The sequence below is a fragment of the Crinia signifera genome, chromosome 4 (genome assembly GCF_055691185.1).
Source record: "Crinia signifera chromosome 4, ASM5569118v1, whole genome shotgun sequence".
NCBI classification, from domain to species: domain Eukaryota; kingdom Metazoa; phylum Chordata; class Amphibia; order Anura; family Myobatrachidae; genus Crinia; species Crinia signifera.
Window position 1 is genome coordinate 38842979 of NC_139220.1, and position 26531 is coordinate 38869509.

General features: G+C 43.5%; 1 protein-coding gene across 1 annotated transcript in view; it reads left to right on the forward strand.

Annotated features, from left to right (window-relative positions):
* ANO2 (anoctamin 2) overlaps positions 1-26531 on the forward strand; it is a 211343-nt gene that overhangs the window by 44159 nt on the left and 140653 nt on the right. Inside the window, exons 2-10 of the mRNA XM_083181601.1 lie at positions 95-193; positions 4495-4649; positions 7194-7248; positions 7860-7911; positions 13298-13353; positions 14390-14431; positions 16273-16337; positions 20913-21047; positions 24947-25107. Of these exons, the coding sequence (XP_083037727.1) occupies positions 95-193; positions 4495-4649; positions 7194-7248; positions 7860-7911; positions 13298-13353; positions 14390-14431; positions 16273-16337; positions 20913-21047; positions 24947-25107 (820 nt within the window). The remainder of the gene's footprint in view (positions 1-94; positions 194-4494; positions 4650-7193; positions 7249-7859; positions 7912-13297; positions 13354-14389; positions 14432-16272; positions 16338-20912; positions 21048-24946; positions 25108-26531) is intronic.

Consider the following 26531-nt stretch of genomic DNA (forward strand, 5'->3'; position numbering starts at 1 on the left):
AAATTGAACCCAAAATCTCAATGTGTGTACACAGCATTAGTGTTGTAATAATAATAATAATAATAATAATGACTGTATTCTTGTATTTTTACAGACTAAGAATCAGGGTCTCATCTTTGTGAGGATCCATGCACCATGGCCTGTGCTAAGCCGTGAAGCCGAATTCCTTAAAATAAAGGTGCCCACAAAAAAGGTAAAAATGATGCAATTTTAGTATATACTGTAAGTGCATTTCCAAAGCCCGAATGGACAGGTAGAATTCAGACCACAAAAGTACGCTCTTGCAGCAGGTGTTCCCGCTGCACACTTCCAGTACTACCAAGAGATACCACTGCACAAAACCATATACTTCACACTTAGCCTACCATGTGTATTGGTCAATAAGAAGCTATTGGTCAGTCATTTTTTACAGGTAAAATATGGTTTAGAAGAGGCCATAAATAGACATTTGGGACCTCATTTACTCTCTGTTCTATCACTGACAAGCCTTCCGGTGTCCCTTCTCAGAAATCCTAATTACAGAATTTTCAAATGAATCATTATCGAAGGACTGCGCAGGCATATCATTCGCATAGCGAAGGCGCAAGAAGATATAACGACAGAAAGTGTGCATGGATCGTAACCATAAAATGTCCCAAGCTTGACTGATAAGAAGCCAGTGTTTGGGGTGGGATCCTGCCTTTTTCTGGGAGTGGCTGGAAAAACGTAGGTGTGCCCAAGCGTTTTAAGGGTGGGTCTCTGTCGTAAGCGCTAGCCTGAATCAGCCTGTCTCAGTCGCTGATTAGTGTAAGCCTCAGAGCTAATATAATAATGTGGTACTACAAGTCCTAGCAATCCCTGTCAGCAATGAATACCCCTTTCAGACCGCACTTAAGTTATTAACGGGGAAAATGCTGTTTTTTTACCGTATCAAAACGGTAATGTTTGCAGTGTGAAAGGTCCCTTTTGAATTTACTGGTTCAAGAAAACCAGTAATTCAAAAAGGTTAAAAATCAGGGTCCTACCCGTTTCAGTGTCCCTGTGTGATGTGATGGGACAAAACGGCATTGAAACGGTAATACCCCTTTCAGACCGCACTTACACGGGTAATATACCGTTTAAGGGGGGTATTCAATGTGAGGGTCACGGCAGTCGAGCTTGCTCGATCACCGTGACCCAGTCCCGTTCTCGGTCAGCAGGACCGAGAACATGCAGGCGGGATTCAATGTCCCACCTGCCGGGGAGCGAGAAGGGTCGTGGCCGCGAGTTGCGGCCGCGAAGAGGCGAGCTGCAGCCGGCAGCTCGTCACTTCCCGGCCGTTCTCGGCAGCTTGTGATGTCGGGCTCGTTCTGCCGAGATACCCTGCTCAATGCTGTCGGGGAAGACAGCATTGAATAGGGCCCGGCGGGCATCTCCCTGACGGGAGATGCTCGCCGGTGATTGAATATCCCCCTAAGAGTTTAAGATATGCAGTGTGAAAGGAGTTAAGGCTGTCTGACCTATTTTTAAAAACGTTTTAAATTACCGGGTCAATGCCGTTTACGCGGTGTGAAAGCAGCATTAATGCTTCAGTATACCCATTCTTTCCAAAACATATTTTCACTTATAGAACTAAAACTGCCAACATATGCAGGCAGCCAGGACCTGCTGGTACCTAGTAAATTAAATATAAAGATCCACACATGACAAAAAAGGATATCTATCCAGTTTAGAACTATGGGCCTGATTCAAACCTGATCGCTGCTGTACAAATTTGCAGAGGCAAATCCCGCCCTAGCCATGTCTGGGAGTCATTGATTGGCAGAGAGCTGCAAACCCATTTGCAACTCACTCACCATCAAATGATTTTTCCAGTCTGTGCAAGTGTGCATATCTGACCCTTCCACAACGATGACCGAGGCCAGAGCTGAGGTCACAGACCCTCCCTGAGTTTTTTCCTGACACTCCCAGAGAAAGTGCAGTTACCACCCACAAACGTCGGTTTCCTGTAATGCCTGGTACACACCAGAATGATGCAGATTTTGAGCGGGTCGTAAGACGATCGTACAACACGCTCACGATCTGGTGGAGCTTACAACCCGCTCACGATCTGTATCCAATCCGATCGCAACCCGTACCCACTAGAATGGTCATTTACAGATCCTACCTGCTGCAGGTAGGATCTGAAAAACTACCTAACGACCCGCAGGGCCACGCTTTGGATCGGATCTGAAATGCTGAGATTTTTGTCTCTGTTTGGCCTTGTGCAAATTCACTGCAATCCGTACGCTTGCGCAGTTGTTCGATAATCAATCTGCTTGTGAATTCGCAAAACAGTGATCCGGTATGAATAAGTCCCAACATCAATAGTGGCTACACAATCCATGCTTTTCTACATTCCTATGGGGATCCTGCGCCCATTCAAATGCATTGTCCATTGAAGTTACTGTACCGTCACAGTACTTGTTCCATTGGGTGCCGGATGGGTTCCCGACAGTCGGGATCCCGACAATCATTTACCCAATGTCGGGATCCCGACTGTCAAAACGCCGACAGCCGGGTGCCCGACGGCCACCCGCTATTTTCCCTCGTGGGGGTCCACGACCCCCATAGAGGGAGAATAGAATAGGTGGCTCGCGTAGCGAGCCACCGTGCCCGCAGCGTGGCGAGCGCAGTGAGCCCGCAAGGGGCTTTTTTGCACTCGCCATGCTGTCTGACTCTGGCCAGTCGGGATCCCGACGTCGGGATAATGACTGTCGGGATCCCGACTGACGGGGTCCCATACCACACCCGTTCCATTATCACTGTGGATGGCAATAACAGAAGAATGGCATTGAAAACCCGCTTAATGTATAGGTCTGTTTCTCATTGCTACTTTTTTAAACTTTTTCATAAAACTGGACACTTTAGTGAACTCCAACAAAAGAATAATCTTGCATTTTGAATTCTATTTTATTCTGGGCTAATTAAATTCCCAGCAATGTGCAACTGTGCACAGCACTGAGCATTACATTACACCCAGGGCCGGTGCTAGCGCCCCGACGCTCAATCACTCTACCCGCTCCACGCTGTGTTGCTCCAGGGGGGGGGGATGCTGGCCGCCGCAAAGCTCCCCAGGGTGGCGGGGGCTTGCCAGGTCCATCGACGCGGTGCACGGCGCCGTGATGTACCCGGGGTGCCTGCCGGGTGATGTGGGTCACCGCGACGCTCCCCAGGGGGGAGAGTGGATATCTGGGTCACGGGTGATGCCCCGCGTCGCTCCATGGGGGGTGGGTGATACAGTGGCCCCGAGGGGGTTTGGGGGAGTGGTGGCCGCAATCAGCGCTGCTCACCTCCATCCGGGGGTGAGGCTCCAAACTGCCACCCTCCAGTGGCCGGCGCCCTAGGCAAATGCCTAAAGCTGCCTAGTGGTGGCGCCGGCCCTGATTACACCACGTAAGGGGAGGGGCCCTAAACTGCACACCCTGGACATATGAGGTGCTACCTGCTAAGAACTTTAGTGCAGCAAGCAGGAGGAGGAGTTTGCAGGTGCACCTGCAAACTCCTCCTCCTGCTTATTACACCACCTAAAGCAGGAATACGGTTGTTAGGTCGACACTATGAATGTCGACATACAGTACATTAGGTAGACCACTAAAGGTCAACAGGGCTTAGGTCATCTCATGAAATAGGTCGACAGGGTTAGAAGGTCGACACAAGCATTAGGTCGACAATGGGAAGGTCGATGATCAAAAGGTCAACATTTTTCACTTTCTTTTGAACTGAATGTGCCGACAGGTGGTATTTCATACCCTACCATCCACTAGAGCGTGGGACGTGAATATAATAGTGCCCAAAGCATGGCGAGCACACGCAGTACACTAATGCGGTACACTGATGAGGTGTCCATGTCGACTTACCCCGAAATTACAAAAAATGTGAAAAACTCATGTTGACCTTTTGACTGTCTACCTTCCCATTGTTAACCTAATGCCTGTGTCGACCTGTGGACCCTGTCGACCTTAGCCATGTCGACCTATTTAATGTATTGACCTGGGCCCATACTTGCCTACATTTTTTTTCTCCTCTCCGAGAGAAAGTCGGAGAGGAGACCAGATAGTATGATTCAGGGGGGCAGGACGCTGCTGCTGACGTCACCAAGCTCCACCCTCTTGGCAGGTAAATGCTGCAATTTGGGGGAGGGGCTAAAATTATGCAAAATTATGAAATATGGGTCATTTTAGCCCCGTCCCCTCGCCGCGGACCTGCGAATCCTGGTATGTGGTGCAGTGGTCGAGTGGTCTGCGGGGGCTGCTGGGCGATGCAGGAGAATTGTCCATCTTACCGGGGGGCCGGGAGCGGGACCCTATTTTCGCGAGCCTCCTGGCCATTTCAGGAGGGTAGGCAAGTGTGCCTTAGCCCTGTCAACCTTTAGTGGTCGACCTAATTTATGTCAACCTTCATTGTGTTGACCCTATGACCCAAACCCCTAAAGCAGTATGCACAAAGAAAAGTAATGCTTTCATTTTCATACCATGCATTTGTGCTGTTTTGCAGATGTATGAAGTAAAACAAGACAGCGGAATCATGGCAAAGCTTAACGGCGTATGGACCAAATGTACGAAACCTTTACAACCCAAGGTGCCACATATAAGTGAGAATGCAAAGATGAAGCATTTGTCCTATCCCTTCTCCAGAGACAAGATGCATCTGTGAGTACCAGTCTTCCTATACTCTAACCACTCCAGGCTGCAGCTGGGAAGACCATCGGGTGGTTTGAATTAAGATAACGCAAAGAATATGTGAAAAACATGATTAAATAGTTGTATTAGTCACAAGCATACCTTATATAAGTATCATATTTTTTAACCTTTATATGGCTATAAAACCGATACAGAAATCCATATTTAAGCAATTTACACTTCTAGAGGTACATACACAATCTACGTTTTTTGACCTATATCATTCATTTTGGTCCTTCTGAACGATATTGGTCAAAATATCGGCCAGTGTGTATGCTACGAACGACGATGCGTGGTCCCGCCGCTTGTTCATCAAGTTTGTTCGTCGACTGTGCAGGCAGGTGAATTTTGGATGTCTTTCACAAAAAGCTGTAGAGCAGGCATGTCCAACCTGCAGCCCTCCAGCTGTTGTGAAACTACACATCCCAGCATGCCTTGCAATAGATGTAGCATTCCCTAATAGCAATACTATGGCAAGGCATGCTGGGATGTGTAGTTTCACAACATCTGGAGGGCCGCAGGTTGGACATGCCTGCTGTAGAGTCTAGCAAGATCGTTAGTCGTTCGTAATTTCATTCAGTGTGTATGCACAATATTGTTCCCATCGGGATACTGGGGAAGTTCTAGGGAAATTGGCCTTCCATTGCATACATCGTAGAGTGTGTATGCACTTTAAATTGTGAGATTTATTGTATTCAACACCAATACTAGAAAATGCCTACAACATTTTTTGAAACCCTCTTTTCTTCCTTCTGGAACTTGGGATGGGTCTAGATCTGGGTATTTACAATGACTAAGTTGCAGTTGGCCAACCATTGTAGATGTGCACCAACTCTATGGTAAGTGCAGATTGTCCATCTGAGTGTGGCCTCTATTGTGAGGGATTATGCATCTGTATATGCAGCCACATCAGCGACACCCCAATAACCATCTCCATGCCGCTGAACAGCCGCCGTCCAATAACTACTTCTTCAAATTACTTTTGCATACTGTGGCAGAGACAGCATATATCCACATGAGAATAATCTGGAGGATCCAGATGAGTTTTCGGAGCAATAGCAGAAGCAAGGTTGGGTAATCAGCAGCACCTGTGATCTCCTGATATAAGGGTTTCCGGGGCAAAGGGTAAATGCTCTTGATGATGGATAAGCTGCCCAAGCGATAGGCTGGGGTGTGGGCTATGGTAGGGACCACTGGAGCATTTGCAAGAGTCTGTTATATGCTGTGATTACCTGTATGCTGCTGCCTGTAACTACGCTTGCCTGTGGCATTTATCTGGTATGCTGTGACCTGATTTTCAAAATAAAGACCCGAAGACTTCATTTGAATCCAGTATGTGATCCCTTGGTACTTGCGAAGACAATCAGTATGCATGCGTGGTGCCACAGAGATGCACGCACAGTAATAGAAATGGCATTTCGGTGTCCGACATCACCATAGCATGCAACTCTGCATAAGCCCCAATAAGTCTGGTTCATCTGAAGCATACTGTAATAGAAAACATTTTGGGGGATGCTTAGTCAAACTGCTGATCATCACAATGGCAATTGTAAATAATGCTAAATCTGGCTTGCTTAGAATTATTTCCTATTGCCAGTTTAACACTATCAGAGCAGGATGTACTAAAGGGAGCCCAAAATCCGAAAACTGTTATTTAAAAAAAATATTTGGACACATTTTCCATATAAACCAAGCTGCAGAATGTGATGCATTCCAGAGTTTGGACCCGGTAGGTTGCTCCCAGCCCATCCAGCAGTCTTCAAATGCTGTATAGTACATTCTGGCATTATTTACACCGGTGTGCACCCAATAGAGATGGGTTGTATCAAGGGAGGCTCCAGAGGGGGCGGAGCTGCAGCACAGTTCAAAATTCAAATAAGGAAGCCACACCCACTGCCCCTAACTACCAACATGGCTTTAGGCCTCCAGGGTCATAAGGTCGACACAAGTGTTAGGTAAACATTGGGAAGGTCGAAAGTTATTTGGATGTTGACCTTTTGACTGTCTGCCTAGAGACCGTATGTATACACATCGATCTGTGCCAGTATTGCTGCTGGCGAAAATTCTGGCACTTGCCTAGTCAATGCGGCCATTTCCGACAGAATTGAAGACTTTCACATTCAGCTTTTTTTAAAGGCAAATCTGAATTGTCAGAAATGGCCTAATTGTCGATTTTGCATCCGATTCCGTTTATTTAGCGTCCGTTTCCGACAAAACGCGACCGTTCCGACACTCGACAGTCAGAACATTGAATACCAACTGTCGCGTTACAGTCGGAACGGGTCAAAAACGGACGTAAATCCTACATTCAGGAACGTCCCAACTGTCGGATTTGGGATTGAATACCCCTCAAGGCTTATAAGAGGTGCTGATCTCACTACTCACCAAATAAAAGAATAGAGTTGATTACTTAATATGTAGCTTTTATGCATGTCCATTATGTATCAGAAGATAATTGTGCGTGACAACACAATTCTGTTGATATTAACACTGTGTGTATATATATATGTTTAGGTACAACATTAAAGACAAGGACACATTTTTTGACAACGCAACACGCAGCCGAATAGTAAGTATGTCTCAAGTGTTAAGTCTTTTCCTTTTGTTGTGAATAGTGTTTGCCGGGACACCTCACATTCCTCGCCCGTCAGCCTGGCCCCACTGATATTTTGTTATGCGTAACCTAGCAACGGGGAGATGCAACCAGGTGTTGTATGTCCAGATGGTTGAAAAATCTTTACTGTCACAATGACCCGGAGCAATGTGTTTTGATTGTGTCAAGATGTCACCTTTATTAGTACTGTGCTTTTATGTGCTTATTAGTTTAAGAAAAGTTTAGTCTAGACTATTGAAAGCGTACTTTTGTATAGAGACAGAGCTGGAAATTGATATGTTTTTTTTTTTAGTAACTGTATTTGTTGGTATTTGTACTCAAAAGGTTGACATGGGGTTTTTCACTTTTATTTGAGCCCAGGTGCAATTGTGGGTTATGGGCCCAGGTGCAAAAATATAATACAGGCCCACCACCTCCACCCCAACCCAAAATGACAATATGCAACTTGGCAGTGGGTGGCAGGGTGTGGGCAGGAGGAGGCAGGGGGTGACAGGGAAAACAGTAGATGTTTAAATATGCTTAGGATGTAACTTTTCCTTACAGTTCAAACATTTTCCTTCCACCAGGTGCATGAAATATTAAAGCGAACGTCTTGTACAAAGGCCAAATACAGTATGGGTATGTGCAACCTTTTTTATCTAGGTCCTGTATTAAGTATTTTAAGTTAAGATTGAAAGGTCAAATGGAGAAGTCAACCACTAATTATAGTGCGTTCTACAATGCCTTCATGTCAAATTTACTGTATCCCGAAATGTTACCGTACACTGAAACTGTAAACTTTTAGGATACATTCTGTAGAAACAATTCATTATATCAGTAAGGACTCTGCAATTCACAACCCAAAGGGAAAAAGCGCATCCACACTACTCAATGCTTCTATGGGAAAAGTCCAGTACTTTAATGCATTATTCTTACAACAACCTGACCTCTTACACTAGCCAACAAAAAACAACTTTTTATTGGCTTCTTTTACAAAAATAGTCATTTTCTTTTACTAAATTTGGGTCAGGAAAACCGAATATGACCTTAGAATTTGTTTATTAGCTCTAGTTTTTTAGATACACTACTTGTGATACTTCTGTAGTAAAAACCAAAATTATATTAATATGATATCTGTACACAACAGAAGTAGCAATTGTTTTAATTCAATCTATGTACAGGTAAATTAGCAGAACATAAGATAACAAGCCTTGCTATTTTGTATGACTACCTATTTATGAGTGCGCCTTCGTTTTGCTTGTCGTTTGTACTCTTGTCCTGGAGCATCTTTTGTCACCGTCCAACAGTAGTCTGCAAGCATGGAGACGTCCCATTTACCCTGAGATCTTCGTTCCATAGTTGAAATATCTTGATGGAATCTCTCACCATGCTCATCACTTACTGCACCACAATTCGGAGGAAAGAAGTCCAGATGAGAATCGAGAAAATTAATTTTGAGTGACATACAGTATTGCAGCCTACAGTAATTTATTATTACTTCTCTAGGAGGTTATTTACAATTTCAACATAGTTTTCATCTCTTCTGTTTCCCAAGAAACCTTCTACAATACCTCTAAAGGCTTCCCAAGCTGCTTTTTCATTGCCCTAAAGGGCTATGGTTACATCTCAGAACATGGGGCCTTATTCTAGTTCACTCTTTCTGACAAAATCCTTCTTATATGGACAAAACCATGTGCACTGCAGGTGTGGCAGATGTAACGGTACTTATGTAGTATCTGGGCGTCCGATTTAGAAATCGGATCGGATCGCATCGCATCGCATCACATGCAACCAAATCGTATGCGATGGTCAAGATTTTTTCATAGGATTCAATGTTAAAATGGTCTGAGTCCATTTTAACATAGAATTCAATGGGAAAAAGGGGTCCTTTTCCTTTCCCCACTATCCAAGTGGGCATGGAGTTGGATATAAACCTGTGGCGAGCATAGCGAGCTACCGAGCCCGAAGCGTGGCGAGCGTAGCGAGCCCCGCGAGGGGACACAGAATACTTTTTAAGAAAAATGCGGCCCCTCGCGGGGCTCGCTTCGCTCGCCACGCTTCGGGCTCGGTGGCTCGCTGCGCTCGCCACGCTATATAAAATCAACTCTATGCCACCTTGGATAGTGGGGAAATGAACAGGACCTTCTTAACATTGAATCCTATGCAAAATCGCATCGAATCGCATCGCATCGCATCTGATTGTATGCCTTAAGGTAAGGCATACAATCACAAAATCGGCAGCCCAGATACTACATAAGTACCGATGTAACTTGTGCAGATAGAATTAGATTTGGGTGAGTTATTTTGTTTCTGTGCAGGGAAAATACTGACTGCTTTATTATTATACTGCAATATAGATCTCACTTTGAAGTAAAAACCCACCCAAATCTAATTCTCTCTGCACATGTTACATCTGCCCCACCTGCAGTGCACATGGTTTTGTCCATCTAAGAAGGATTTTGTCAGAAAGAGTGAACTAGAATAAGGCCCATAGAGCTAACGCATGATGACTATTTTTGTTTCGGAAGCATTTTCACTGTTGGCTAGTGTTATCAGAGTTGTGCGACCATATTACAGATCTATGTCTCAGACCCAGGGCCGGCGCCACCACTAGGCAAATCTAGGCATTTGCCTAGGGCGCCGGCCACTGGAGGGCGGCATTTCGCCCCCCCCGTGCCGCGGGGGTACCTGTCCTGCGGCTGTGTATATAAAGCTTGCGGCGGCGGCGGCGGCAGCGGGGGGTCCCTGCAGTCAAGAAATAACGAGCGCTATCCGCCTGGCTACGCGGAAGCGCTTCTGTTGTGAAAACACTGGCCGCACGCTGATTGGCTGATATTCAGCCAATCAGCGTGCGCCGTGCGGCCAGTGTTTTCACAACAGAAGCACTTCCGCGTAGCCAGGCGGATAGCGCTCGTTATTTCTTGACTGCAGGGACCCCCCGCTGCCGCCGCCGCTGCAAGCTTTATATACACAGCCGCAGGACAGGTACACCCCCCCCCCGGCACCGGGGCGCCCCCACCCCGACTCGCCTGGGGTGCTCCGGTGCCTTGCACCGGCCCTGCTCAGACCCTACTAAATGACACCTGAACGATCAAAATCGGTGCTGTCATCAGCAGCAGCTGCTGCCACTGGGCTGCAGCACCAACCACCTAGTGGGTTGGGGGGCCCTTAGCACATATAAATCATATATCCCAAGATTTCTAGGGTTACAAATGGGAAAAAGGGGCAGAGCCATGGCCAAAGGGGGTGGGACCAGGCAACGCAACCCCTGGGTTTGCCACTTTGGGGGCATGCCCAGCGCTCCCTGACCCCGTACCTGCGTCATGGGAATGCCCATAAAACACTGGTTTTTCCCATGGGTGCGACCCCTCACCGCTGCCCCATGCCCCCCGCCCACACTGCTAGGTGAGAACGGGACAGTGAACAAGCAGTTTGCCGAGCCCGTTCGCACCAAGCCTCTGTACATGCACATAAATGCGCAGACACTAAACATCGCTTCCCCGTCCAAACGCGTGGGGAAACAATGAAATCAGAATAACCCCCAATATGTCTATATTGTGCCCCCCCCCCCCCCCCCCCCACAAAAAAAAAAAATTGCTTAGCCGATTGGAGATAGATAGATACAGTAGATAGTTAGATAGATAGATAGATAGATAGATAGATAGATACAGTAGATAGATAGATAGATAGATAGATAGATAGATAGATAGATAGATACAGTAGATAGATAGATACAGTAGATAGATAGATAGATAGATAGATAGATAGATAGATAGATAGATAGATAGATAGATATGGTATAGATAGATACATAGATACATAGATAGATAGATCTTGACAATTCTAGTTTATCTTGCTATATTGGTATATTTTTGTCTAGTATTTTAAGATCTAGCTATTACATTTGCCAGTAAGTCATGGTATTTGGAGGTATTTGCTGACACAGTGTTGTACATGCAGGTGTGTATATATATATACTTTCCATCCTTTCGCTCCGGTTATAAGCTATATTTTTACTGGCTTTACACATACTAATTGTGAGTTGGGGGCTCCCCAAAAGCAGTTAATACGCTGGCTTGACATAAGGAAATAGGCTCCAGGACTGCCTGTGAGGTTACATGGAACCTGATGCTTTTCTCTGAATAGAGTGTTCAGTTTCTCCTTTGTATTGCGGAGATGATAGTATGATTTATTTGATGCCTTAAATTGACAAGGAGAGAAATGACGCTGTTCACCCCAAGTGTCAGAGGAAAATGATCACCGAAGCCGGTGAGCACTCATATGTTCTGGGTGATACTGCTCATGATTCATCCCACCCGATCAATTTTGCAATTACCCCAGGTCTATACAGGTCTACATGAGTGGCAGTGTAATGAATAGACCCTTACTCTACACTTGCCCATTCCCTTCCTCCTATGTTCCACCACTACAACACAAGGAGTATTCAGTATTTATTTATTTATTTATTTACAGTTTCTTATATAGCGCAGCAGATTCCGTTGCACTTTACAATTGTAGACAGTGATAAAACAATCTGGGTAACAACAGACAGACTTGGAGGTAGGAGGGCCCTGCTGCAAGCTTACAATCTATAGGTATATAGGAGGGAGGCACCAGTAATAGCATAGCAGTCCCACCCAGTTGCAAGTCCAGAAGGGAAGCTATATAATACATAAGTGCCTCAGAGGGTTATGCATGTGGAACTTAAATATGATAGGCTTGCCTGAAGAGGTGAGTTTTCAGGGAACGCTTGAAAGTTTGGAGGCTAGTGGAGAGTCTTATTGTGCATGGAAGGGCATTCCATAGGGTGGGAGTAGCCCAATGAAAGTCCTGTAATAGTGAATGGGAGCTAGTGATCCGTGCAGACGAGAGACGCAGATCTTGTGCAGAGCGTAGTGGTCGAGATGGGAGATATTTTGTGATAAGTAAAGAGATAAATGCTGGTGCAGTATGGTTAATAGCTTTATATGCGAGTAGAGGTGTTTTATATTGAAAACGGTAAGATACAGGCAACCAATGGAGGGACTGGCAGAGCGGATCAGCAGACGATGAGCGTCTTACAAGGAAGATCAGCCTAGCAGCAGCATTTAAAATGGATTGCAGTGGCGAGACTCTTTTTGGGAAAACCAGTTAGGAGACTATTGCAGTAATCAATGAGGGATATAATGAGTGCATGGATAAGAGATTTAGTAGTGTCTTGTGTGAGATACGGTCATATTTTAGATATGACCGCTAGGCAACGAGCTTGTGGGGTAGGGTAGATTGTTGAGTTGTCAACAGTTATGGAGAAATCAGGATGGTAACTGTTCTTGGTTCGTGGGAATATAAGTAATTCTGTTTTGGAAATATTGAGTTTGAGTTGGCGAGAAGACATCCAAAATGAGATGGCAGAGAGACATTTAGAGACTCGACCCAAAACCACTGGTGACAACTCTGGGTTGATAGATAGATTTGAGTATCATCCGCATATAAGTGATACTGAAATCCGAAAGAGCTGATTAGTTTGCCAAGAGAGGAAGTATAGATTGAGAAAAGCAGAGGACCTAAGACTGAGCCTTGCGGAACTCCGACTGACAGAGGTAATGAAGAGGAGGTAGAGTCAGAGAAACACTGACAGAGCGATCAGATAGGTAAGATGAGAACCAGGAAAGGGCTGTATCATTTAGACCTAGGGGGTGTAGTGAATAAGTAGCGAGTAATGACCTTTAGACTTAGCAGTTACCAGATCATTCACCACTTTAGTCATAGTATTCTCTATTGTCTCAGCCTCTCTACCACAGCATTTTTTAATCACTGTGCGGTTGCACACTTGTGTGCCTTGAGCTGTTCTGGAGTGTGCAACCAGAGCTAGAGATGTCCACACCAGTTTGCAGACACCACCAGTTCCGCTAATTCACACCGACAAAACAAATGACACCGGGCCTCCCGTGGAAAACTATACTCGTCCTCTCTGCATCATTTTTATTAAATACATTGTATTGAATGTTTGCACTGTATGGCTACTAATATTTTGTTCTTTATTAAGGTATTACCACATTGATAGCGAATAATGTCTACGACTCAGCGTTTCCCCTACACGATGTAAGCTGCACTTTATTTTACATAGAGGAAATATAAATGTCCTGATTTGCTTATCAAAAACTGTAAGGGTTACATAAAAAAATCAAATACTGTAGATGTAATAAAGTTCCGTGAGTTCAAGGTAAGCGGTGTGATCGATAGTAGCAGATAGTGGGGATCAAATTTCCTTTCCTGCTGCGTACAGTATCCTCCTTCCATCTCCCATGTTTTATTCTGCAACAAGGGGGTATTCGATCAGGGAATCCAGCTGTCGGAATGTCCCGACAGTCGGTATCCTGGGCTCTTTTAGTTCTTTGTGACTGTAACCCGACAGACAGAATTCAATGTTCCGGCTCTTGAGTGTTGGAAAGTCCGTGGATGGGTGAAAACAACTGCTGATTGTCAAAAAATGGGCATTTACAGATGGAGCGCTTCTGATCCTTGACCGGGGATCACCAGCATGTCTCCGCTGGCGATCGCCGGCGCAGAGGAGCTCCATCTGGCTGGGACACGCGTGCATCTCCCACGCATGCTCGTCCCAGTTTCAGGACGGCGCCGAAGCGGCATCCTGCCCGTCTCCTCTTCAGGGAGACGGGCAGGGATAGGGGGACAGCGGGGCGGCGGGGGAAGCGGCGGAGCCAACTCCGTAGCCGCGGGGCGAGCATGAGCCCCTGGCGAGAGCTGGCCACTGGTGGGGGCTTGCGATAGAATCGCCAGCCCCTGCAAAGATGGAGCCTGCTCCATCTGTATTTTACAATCTGTGGCCGTTCCCGACAAAGCAGATCTGACTTTTTAAAAGTCGGATCTGATAGCCTTCGATGCTGTCATTAACAGCAGCATCGAATAGGTGAGTGCCGATATTTTCCCTGTCGGGAAATATGGGCACAGATTGAATACCCCCTGATTGTTCACAGCCCCCATAAGCGCAGCATGGGGAGGTGGTCACAGTCTGGTAAGATGCCACACTGCGCATATAGTGTGGGCAAGTTACCGCTAACCTTATGTCATTAGAAACATATACATACAGCATTTTACAACGAGTATCCTTTATTTCTAGGGACCTCATGTTCATAAGAGTGGGGAAATGAACGAGAGGATGGTAAGTTCTCTGATTATTTATGTACACCTCATTTACCAACAATGGGAATTATCAGTATCCATCTCTCTATCTATCTACAGTATCTATCTATCTATCTATCTATCTATCTATCTATCTATCTATCATCTATCGATCTATCATCACAAGTGGAGGTGTAGTCTATAGAAACCAATCAGATTATACCTATCATTGATCTATAAATGATAGATAGAATCTGATTGGTAGCTATGAGTGACACCTCAACTTGCCTCTTTAGGGGTGCCAACAAGTTGACCTAGAACAAAATGAAGGATGTCTATGTTGAAGACTTCCTTGTAACACTTAATGCAGGTGGAACGTCTAAGACACCACCTCCACACTTTTACTTTAGGGGCTGGAAAGTGGCTATTGATGGCAGTATGGAGCTTGGGGGGGGGGCAATGGGTTGAAGTGTTCCCTAGGGTGGTGACATGCCTTAAACTGACACTGCGTGGTCAGCATAGGATCATAGGGTCAGCATAGGATCACCTGCAACAGCTCAGTGACCCATAGGAAATCTTCGTCTTCCCACGGAGATCCTACCATTGTCACCACCATTTGGTAAGCAAAATGCCCCTCCCTGCCCTCCTACAGCCATAGTGCGGCCAATGGCGCAGACCACATGCTCAGTACTGGTCCTGCTCATGCGCAATGTACCAAACATCACTATGTGCCGCACCTCCGACCACATGTGACTCACACCCAATCAGCTTGTAACTGCCACGTTACAGGCTGTGCTAGAAAATGACAGCTAGGAGCTGATTGGTTGGCACTTTATCTCTCTCTAGTTTATCTCTCACTGAGCTTTGCTAAATCTCCCCACAGTCTTGATAAATCTACCTCTTCATGTTGATGCTTATTCGTCGCTAAAGGTAGCCATATTAATCAAAAACAAATTCTCGCACAAGATAAATTTTTCAAGTAATTATTTCCAAATTGTTTCCTAAAAAGTCAAATTAGGACAGCTCTGCCTAGTACAGAACTGTATGCCTCTGAATTCCACACAGTGTGACTGATTAGGCAGCAATTGTGCCGCAGAGCTGACTGAGGCCGGGATGGAGGAATTTCTACAGCTGTTAATAAAAACTCGGTTATTTCGCCTTTTGCTCCTATAGTATAGTCGGTATGCCACATTGTATTTTATAAGTTATTTCAGTTTATTTTGTTTAGGTAGCTTGCTAAAATGATTGTTAATCCAAAATAAGTGGATGGATAAGAGTTGGGGAGAGTATATCTATAACATTAATAGGAGGAAAAATATTCTTGCTATTAGGCGCAGGGATCCTTTGTACAGTTGTGTTCCTTTTATCCTGGCTGTTAGGTTCTTTTATGAAGTGTTAAGTGTTAAAAACATAAAATGTTCTTTCCAAAAATACAGTTCTGATTACTCACACATGGCCGCCTGGTTTCAGGACCTGCTATACCATTCCTCTGCCCTTCATCTGTTTTCTATCTATGTAATAGTTCCAGGGTTTAATTTCCTGAAAAACACTAATCATATCGGAAAGAATTGGGGGGTTGCGTTCATTGGTGTAAGCGTATCATATATTTACTGTATGCATTGCTTTTTAGCTTGTATAGATTTGTTACGCACTAAATTATCAGGAAAAGGGGGGAGGATGTCTTGGTACATAACTTAACGCAGAACCTCATCCAACGTAATTAGAAGTAAGTTTGCAGATAATACGTTCAAGAATAGTCCAACGTTTGTTTATGTGACGCACTGGTATAATAATGGAGAGCAGGTTTGCTACAGTATTGTCTGAATTTTATCAGAATCATTTCACTTTTTTAACTTTTTAACATTTATTTTGTCAATGTAGTTGTTATACCAAGAATGGGCGAGATATGGAGCATTTTACAAATACCAACCTATCGATCTAATCAGGTAATAAATGGCTTGGCAAATTTAATTAGTTTCTTTTTCATAATTTTTTTTTTTTTTATCAAATAACTAAACAGCTACATCCAAAATGTTACATTCTCTTACCACTTCTTTAATTCATTCTCAACAACGTAATATACGGTGATAAAACAGCAATATGTCGACATACATATTTATCCCGCAACTCATCAATAAATCTATGTTATAATGTATTATATTTGTTTACTTAAAGTCCTAATACTGCTGAAGACATTGCTGGCTGCAAAGATCCCTTGCTAAAGGTGCGCGTAAGGCCTACTTTTTGCACCTGTTTGCAGGTGTTTGTCTTATGCAGAATCCATTTTGTTTCACAATAACTAAGAAATTATTTTAAAATGGCGCAGCGATTTAAATACTATTGTAAGAAGTACATTTCAGTTATCAGGGCCGTAACTAGGGGGGGGGGGGGCTAGGGGGTCACGCGCACCGGGCGCTGGAGGCTGGGGGCGCTAGTGTGGTGTCCCGGCAGCGTGGTCCCTGGGATGAGCAGTGGGTTTCCGGGGACTGGTGGGTTAATGCCAGGTCCTAGCGGGGTCCCGGGGACTGGTGGGTTAACTCCGGCTCCTAGCGCTGCCGGACGGTGGGCGGGAAGCAGGTTTTGAAAAGACTTGCCGGACGCTGATTGGCTGAATTCAGCCAATCAGCGTCCGGCAAGTCTTTTCAAAGTCATCAGCGCTTCCCGCCGCCAGGCAGATAGCGCTAGGAGACGGAGTGAGTGAAGGCTGCCGCTACACCAGTCCCTGGACCCTGCACACAGGTATGTTGGCAGCGGGGGTCCACGGACTGGTGTAGCGGCAGCTTTCACATACACAGCCGCTCGCTATTTGGCTTGCGGCTTTCACATACACAGCCGCTTGCTATTTGCCTGGCGGCGGGAAGCGCTGATGAATTCAGCCAATCAGCGTCCGGCAAGTCTTTTAAAAATCTGCCTCCCGCCCACCGCCGGCAGCGCTAGGAGCCGGAGTTAACCTTCTCCAGTCCCCTGACCCCCGCTGCCTGTCCCCAAGGCAGTGATTTGGTTGTTTTTTTGGGGGGGTGGCAACCAAATGACTGCCGACCCGGGCGCCGAAACACCTAGTTTTGGCCCTGCAGTTATAGAACTGTCTTTTGTTGAAGTTGCAGTGTCCAAGAGCCACCATGAAGTCTGGAGCATCTTGTTGACAAAACTAGATAACAGGGTCACGCATGCATAGACTCCAAGGCCACTGAATCCTTCCCCAGCAGGAAGTTGGGTGATGGGTGAATTATGACAACGTTATGATTGAAGGCAGAGCTGTCCAATAACAATTTGCACATATGAATAATTAATTAATGAAATTGAATAAGGTATAAATGTGCCAGAGAAAGGGGGTGTAGATAGGCAGTTGAGGAAGAACAGGCAAACACGTGGAGAGGGGCTGGAGGTATCTATGATTGGGTTATCACGGCTGGTCACTGTCCTTGTTAGTTTCTATTTTGATTTGATTTAGAATTATTGTTGAAGTATAAGGCAATCAATTGTATGTTTATACCTTATTTGCAAATACATGTAGTCAAGCTATCTTTCAAGTAACGCATTGTCATTCGTTTTTTTACAAGTTTGTGTTGGCATGCAATTATTTCAGCATTTTCCATTATATTTAAGGGTTATAAAGTACTTAGATCAGTCATGTCCAAACTGTGGCCCTCCAGCTGTTGTTAAACTACACATCCCAGCATGCCTTGCCATTGTTTTAGCATTCCCTAATACCAAAACTGTGGCAATGCATGATGGGTCTTGTAGTTTCACAACAGCTGGAGGGCCATAGTTTGGACATGCCTGACTTAGATATAAGTTTGCTTTTACAACAGTAGGAAAAACATTAGTCGGACCTGGGCTTTCGATGCTGCTGTGTTGTATCTGGAAAATCAGCTACAGGCATATTTTTGTAAAGATATTTTAATTTTAATCAAATTAAATCATCCTTAACATTTGAATTCAAATCAGCTGTTCAGTGCAACCCATCCAATCGATTTTTTTCCCTACACAGTTACATTTTAAAAAGCTATGTTTTCTAGATCAGACAGCTTGATGGGTACAATGCTGCTTGCCTATATATTTAATGCATTTTGTTAAGGAAATAACTAAAATGGAAAATTTGGAAATTCACAAGATATTTTTAGAATGTAAGCTTTCCCAAGCAGGGCCCTCCCTACTGATGTGCTTAGTCCTCTCTTAGAAAATATATATTTTTGCTCCTTACTCCTTTCAATGGCACCTAATCCTAGGTCTCTGCCACCCAAATATTCACTTCAGTGTCCTGTCCCCTGATGCAACTATCTTTATTTACCATGTTCTGTCCTAAATTGGCCTTTTACTGTAAGTCATTTTCTATGTTTTCATTAATTTATGTATTGTTACAAACTGCGGAACCTTTTTCACGCAATATAAATAAACGCTAATAATAATAACAATAATAAATGTTAATAAGTAACATTTTAGTAAAGTTAACATATAATAAAAAAATACTTTTAGATGTGATAGTGATTTTTTTGTTATTTTTTTTTTTTTTTATAGACTGATGTATTAAAGTGTATCCAATCTTTAAAAAAGCTAATTTTGCTACTTTTATAAAACATTTTTCTGGAAATAACAAATTATTTAGGATAAAAGTACATCTAACCAAAAAAAAAAAAAACACTTTTGGATGTGATAGTGTTTTTTTTAAGTTAGTTTTTTTTCTTGATAGACTGACGTATTCAAATATTATAAATTTATCCAATCTTAAAAAAGATTTTTTCTGGAAATTACAAATTATTTGGGATAAAAGTGGAAAAAAAAATTCACTTTTATCCAAATTATTTGGGATAAAAATGGGAAAAAAATAAAAAATATACTTTTATCCAAAATAAAAGATAATAATAATAATAATAATAATAATAAAAATATAATAATAATAATAATAATAAAAATAGCAGCAAACAAATATGTTTTTTTTTTTCAGACCACACAATTACTAAGACCTATAATTTTTAGGAAATTTGACTGTTTAGAACTCACATTAAAATTAGTCCCAGCACACAGTTCCCCTTTCCCTGGAATTACGCTTGGTGGCTGCTGCCAAAACACATGAGAAAAGTTGCAAAACAAAGATGGATTTTTATATCCTTGAGCTTAAGAGGACATTTCAGCAGATGCAGGGGCTACAGTCCTAGCTGGGAAAAGCACCAAAACTGATTTGCATGGTTAATCATTTGGGAAACTGGCAAAGAAACAATGACATCTGTCCAGGAAACCTGATCACTGTTTCAAGGCTGACAGATAAGATCTGAAGTGGAAAGAGGCGCTGGGACATTTTCGATGACAGACGAGTTGAGATCTTTAACCACTATTCTTGATCATGTATCATGATACACAGCTAATGAAAGATCAAAAGTTTAAGGAGTTACTACTCTCACAACAGTTGCCATTCTGTCTTTTACACGTATCATTGAATTTACCAGCCATTTGGAATATCCGTTTCCTCTTCCACTGAGTTACTGTGGTCGTGTCATGGTCACAGAATACAATGGGCTTATCCTATGGTTATGTAGCTGCTTAGCATACGTGTAGTTATTTGACACATTTTGCTGTGTAATCCCATAATACTACACCCTTCAGTACAAAGACAGAATGTAAGAGTAGAATTAGGCTCATTTAAATGGCATTGTAGCTACATGGATTATGATTGGTCAATAGTAAAGCGCCACTAATTTACACAGCACCGTACAGAGAAAATATTTTATTCATTTCTTTCTCTGCCACATGGTTCATAGGGGTAAATGTACATAGCAGCCAATCAAATTCTACTTATCATTTATCTAGCAGCTTCTAGAGGATTATAGCTAGAATCTGGTTGGTTTATATCGACAACGCCTCTCACTTCTAGAATCTCACGTTTTAATAAATGTACCTCTTACAGTATAGTCCCCAACAAATAGGTGCACACACTAGTGTTGATTTTGTTGGCATTCTGTATATTTTTTGACCTCCGGGAGGAAACCCAAACATATACAGAGAGACAAACAAACTCTACACAGATGGACATGACTTGTAATTGAACTCATGACTTCGGTGCTGTGATGCAGAATGCTAGCCACTGTGCCATCTGTGCTGCCCAGATAGATCTATCCCGTTTGCGATTCTGGTGGTGGTATTTTTACAGCCAGCATCCCAATTGCTGGCATCTTACCTGCATCCCCTGTTGCTCAGAGGAGTCCTCTTATAGATAGAGATGTGTTGAAACATATTAGAATAAGATAATATTAATGGTTTATTTATTTATTTATTTTTTCAAAGATTTTCATGTTTTTTTTTAGCTTACTGTATATCATGAATTATATTTATAGGATATTGTCATTTGCTTTGTATTATAGTCATATCCTCCAATTAATAATGCATAATTCTTAAATAGTTCCGGAGCCATGTCTGCCGTTTTACCACCGGCATCTCGCCTCCTTCGGCCTTGATTGAATCCACTCCGATGTGGCAGCTCAGAAATGATTTTTCTCAGTGTTTTTAACTTTTTATGTTTATTTCAGAAAATATTTTGGAGAAAAAATTGGATTATATTTTGCCTGGCTTGGTCTATATACGTGGCTGCTCATCCCTTCCTCGTTGGTTGGGATAATAGTGTTTCTGTATGGATGTATAACCGTTGATACTGATGTTCCTAGGTAAGACTTCTCTTTTATACAGTAATATTAAACTGAATAATATGTTGTACGTTTATTTAACTATTAACAGTCATTAATATATCGCACACATGTTTATTATTTATTAACAGTTATTTGTATAGCGCACACATATTCTACAGCACTTTAAAGAGAGAATATTTGAACATTTAGTCCCTACCCCAGTGGAGTTTACAATCTATATTCCCTACCACAAGTACACGCACATGCAAACCAAAGAAACTACCAGTATTTGGATTTTGGGAGGAAACCAAAGATCCCGGAGGAAACTCACACAAGCACGGGGAGAATATACAAACTCTGCACGGTTAAGGCCATGGTGGGAATTTAACCCATTACCTCAGTGCTGTGAGGCAGCAACGCTAACCAATATACCGTCCGTGCTGCCCATATTATGTAGCACTTTGCAGAGATCAATGTCATTCACGTTAGTCCCTGCCCCAGTGGAGCTTATACTCTATGACATGGAGACACACACACTGTGCTGAACATATAAATCCCACCCATATAAGGCCTTGGTAGAAATTGAACCCAAGACCTCAGTGCTGTGAGGCAGCAAGTAAATTATTGCACCAAGGCAAAAGTTCTCAAACTCTGTCCTCAGGACCCAAAACTGTTCATAATTGCAAGGCCATGGGCAAAATGAGCTGCCCTGGCCTTTCCAGAGGCCGAGGCCCGGGACAGCTGTACCCACAGCACCCCCCTACTGGCGGCCCTGAAGCCAGTTACTTGTGATTATGTGGCAAATATATTAAGCCCGGTGAAGTGATAAAATGAAAGGTGGTAACCTAGCAGCCAATCGGCTCCTAAATTTTTTCAAACCCAGCCTGTAACTTGACATTTAGAACCTTACACTTTATCACTTCATCAGGTTTAATTCATCTCCCCCTACTTTCCATAATAATATAAACTGTAAAACAACAAGAAATGTTCTATATTTTATAGTAAAAAAAAATTGACACCGTCCTTCATTATCAAATACAATTTATTCTACAGATGATTTTGTCTTTATTTTTCCCTATTCAGTATGGTCAGAAAAACAAATAAAAATGATTCTCAGCAGAAAGCATGATAATACGTGCACAGCGCTGTACGCATGAACAGAAATCAAATATACATCTTTCGGTCGTCATGGTAAATAGTTAAAAACATTTCACAAAAAAAGAGCTCTGCCCCGTCCACAGTTATTGGTATCGCTAGCGCTAATTTTTGTGTATTGCTTCTTGAAGAGAGTTTGCAATGAAATGATAAGGTTGATTACTGTACAGCAGTATAAGATGACATCTGGCAGACAGACTAGGACTCATGTACCATGATAACATTTCACTACAAAATGTTCATTGAACCAAAGTAACCATTCAGCAACTGTCTAGATTGAGTCAGAAATTGGAAGCGTGTCTGATTGAATGCTGTGCTTTAGTGTAAATCTCCTTTTTTTTAGTAAATAAGCTGTGTAGAGCAGGCATGTCTAAACTGTGGCCCTCCAGCTGTTGTGAAACTACACATCCCAGCATGCCTTGCCATAGTTTTAGCATTCCCTGAAAGCAAAACTATGGCAAGGTATGCTGGGCTGTGTAGCTTCACAACAGCTGGAGGGCCACAGTTTGAACATGCCTGGTGTAGAGGAAACGAGTCATTGTGGATGTTTTGTGAAAAAATGAACATGGGGCTGACTTTCTGATTGGAATCACTGTGGGGTGGGGATGAAGGGAGATGTATTAAGCGGGATAATGTGGAAAGCTATAAAGACATGTTCATACATAGTGGATGGGCAAACCCCCGAAGTGAACACATTAAGATGACATCACATGACGTCAGTGCCCACCCCAAATTCGTCAGAAAGCGTCCAACAGAAAAGTAAGTCCAGGCTTACTTTTCATTACGAACAGAACAAAAATCATTCAATGGTGAGTAATGCTGAGCGGGGATTCGGGTGGCAGGGTGGGTGTGCGTTTGGTGTGGCAGTGTTTAACTGCCAGGTCTGAATTGCCCCCAATGTACAAGCCAGTCAGCTTGTAAGTATCATGTTCCAGGGTTTGCTTGAGAAGCTACAGGAGCTGAGTGGTTGGTACTTAAACCTGCTCATATGAGTGGGAACTGCCAAGGCCACCAGAGGGCAGTGTAATATTTTTAAGGCCCTTCATTAATGGCCATTGTTCTACTAGGATATTCCACATTATTTTTATAGCAATGTTCCAAAGGATTTAACTCTGCTTATAGCGGCTGCCTGACGCCTCTTACAGTACTTAGATTTAGCACACACGCACATACAGTACCTCCCAACTTGGCTTTTGTTGAATCGGGATCTGCCACGCTGGAGGCTAGACTGATCTGCAAGGGGGTGGAGCCACAGAAGGGAGTGGCCTCATGTGGAGAGCATGCCCTTGAGCAGTAACCCCCATTATTGACATTTTGGGGTGTGTCCAGCAGCTGGGCAGCCCCCGACTCCCCTTCCTGCCCTGATAGATGCTGTGCTCAGCATTTATTCAGCGATCACCAGCTGCTTTTGCAGAGCAGTGGTGATCATTGGCTCTCCCAACTGTCTATGCCACACCTGCTCTTGGGACACTGCAGCCCGTGGGTGGGACAGCGGGACAGTGTCCAAATAGCGGTACTATCCTGCTGTAATTGGGACAGTTGGGAGGTATGCACTTAAGAAGAGCTATTGGATGGCTCCTCTTCTATCATTATGGGATCGTTTTTAAATAAAAACAGCAAAAACATCAGTTGTGCCTCACAAAAACAGTAATTGTAATGTATTGGGAGTATTGTAATGTATATGTAAGGAGAGATTTATCAAACCTTTGAAAGAGAGCAAATGGAGAAGTTGCCCGTGGTAACAAGTCAGAGTTTAGCAAAAAGTGCAATCATGATGGAGAACAGCAAGCAGCTTAGGAGGGAACCTCAGGATTGGGTATCAGTGTCATGTGATTGGCTCATGTCCCACCATGGGGTGCTCTCTCCAGCTGGTTATTCCCAACTACTGCCAAAAACAACACTGTGGTTTACCCCCAGTGCTTGAGAATAATGTTCACAGCCTTCCACAGCTCTAGCATACCCTGACTGTGTATTATAATATTACAGCCCATATTGCAGTTACTGTACACTGACATGTCATATTCTGCATGGTGGAACAGAAAGATGATTGCACTTTATCTATACCAGGTCTGCCTGTTTATTGGACAGGAACCCTGTGCTGTCACATCATACCAATCCCCACGGTACACCCATCTGTTGAAATCAAGCTCTTGTTGTGGTGCCAGCTGGCTGCGAGATATGACAGCTATCTCTATCTAAGTGCCAGATATATCTTGTTAAAACCTTGCCTATAACCATTATTATTCAATCTAGAACAAGTCCCATTCATAAAGATGTATAGTTTATTTTAATAATATGTTCCTTCAGTGGCTTTTTTACTTTTCAATCAATGAACAATTAATATATAATGGTTTATAAATGCTCCGACATAGATCACTTTAAGGCTCGTTAAGTAAGTTTCTGCATATTTTAAGTAATGGGCCAATACATTATTAGGGTCCCGATGAAGCCACCCCCAAGCTTAGCAATCTACACTATCTTTGGATGGTGGTGGTTCCCAGATTCCGGCTCCTTACTTCCCTCTGCCCCATTTAATCCCTTCACCCACTATGGCTGTATGCACTAACACTGCCAGGTCAGACCCAGAAGTGTAAAAGTATGCCGCTACTAATCAGCATTGAAACCGGTGGAACGCGTGGGTGGCTGCTTTTCCCGTTTGCAATGCAGAATTGTTCCAGTTATGTTGTATCCACCTCTTTAGGGGCCTAATAATGAACATGCCACATGGACAGAAGAGGAATATTAGGGGTAATGGGGTAATCTGTCTTCTTTGTCTTTAATAGCAAAGAAATGTGTGATGACGCCCAAGCTTTCACCATGTGCCCGCTGTGTGACAAGTCCTGCGGCTACTGGAACCTAAGCTCTGCCTGTAATACGGCTCGTGCAAGTCACTTGTTCGATAACCCAGCCACCGTCTTCTTCTCCGTCTTCATGGCTCTTTGGGGTAAGTCTTCACGTAACCTAATTATTAATTTGTATTTCAAGTTCAGATATGTTTGTGCGCAATATATCACAATTTCTAATAATGTGATAATGATAGTCATTAATGTTTCTGGCGCTTAGGTCGGGATGTAATGGAGTCCGAGATCACCGGAGATAAGGGATACCAGCCGATCTTGGACATTTAAAGAGGCAATCATTTACAAGGCATAGTTTTTGCCTTGTAAACGACTGCCCTTTTAAAAAAATCACCCAAGATCAATCGGCATCCCTGTATGTCTGGCAATTTTGAAATCCATTACACCCTGCCCCTAGTATGCATCTAGTGTTGAATGGTAATTTTTCAATAAGGTGGAAATGCAGTTCTGATGGGAATTATAGACGGTAAGTTAAAATAACAGTACCGTCAGCTCCAGCTGGAGGCAGCGTTGGAACGCCCACGTAAAAAAGACAAAAGATATAGTAGCAGGGGGTGTGGGGCATGTGTGGGCAGATTACCGCCGGGCGGGTGGGACACATGCTCAGGGAGAGAGAGAGTACAGGCTATGGCTTCAGATGCTTCTCTCCCCTGCTCAGCAAAAAACTGTGCGTGTGCTGGGCTGAGGAGAGAGGCTGTGCTGCAGCAGCAATCTGTCCTCTCTACTCCCACTGCCTGGCTCTCTACCGTAGGCTAAGGGAGCGCTGGTCCCGGCCCCGCCATCAGACCAGGGCCCAAGCAAAAAGAACCCAGTCCCCCCCTCTCTACACCACTGCCAACAGTGCACAAAACACTTGAATCTCCCAATAGTGAGAAGAAGCAGCGTTAGCCATTTATTATTTAGGATGTAGATAATACATAGGTTTTCAGGTGCAAAATACGTCCAACTCACTGGGGTTTATTTACAAAGTGTCTGTTTGTAACACCTGGCACTTCTGACGAGGTTTATGCCCGATATTTAAAAGGGCGATGTTTTTACTAGCAAGACACAGCTAGAAAAAACCTTGCCCTTTTAAATGTCATACATAAACGCGACTAGAAGCACCAGGTTTTAAAACATGACACTTCGTAAATAAACACGAGAAACTTCATCTAAAAGAAAAAAATAATTAGCGGTTAATGCTTTTAAGCAAATCATATAAAACTTTTAGAAAGCCCTGAGACGTATATTAGTTCCCATCGTCGGCGTAGAAACAAACGCTCTCAGACCCTGTAACAAAGTACAGTATCTCATATAAACCCTGACTCTACTTGAATTTTGGGCATTAGGTTACAAAACGTCCTATTTCCTCTCTGTAGCAGATTACTCTGCTTATATTGGCTGGTCTGTCTGCTGATTGACACTTCCATTGTGCGCGGATGAGCAGAAGCGGCTAGTCTTACCCACCTTTAGTAAACAAGGATTGCCGGGAACCTGTCATACATTATTACTCACTTGTATATTCCAGGAA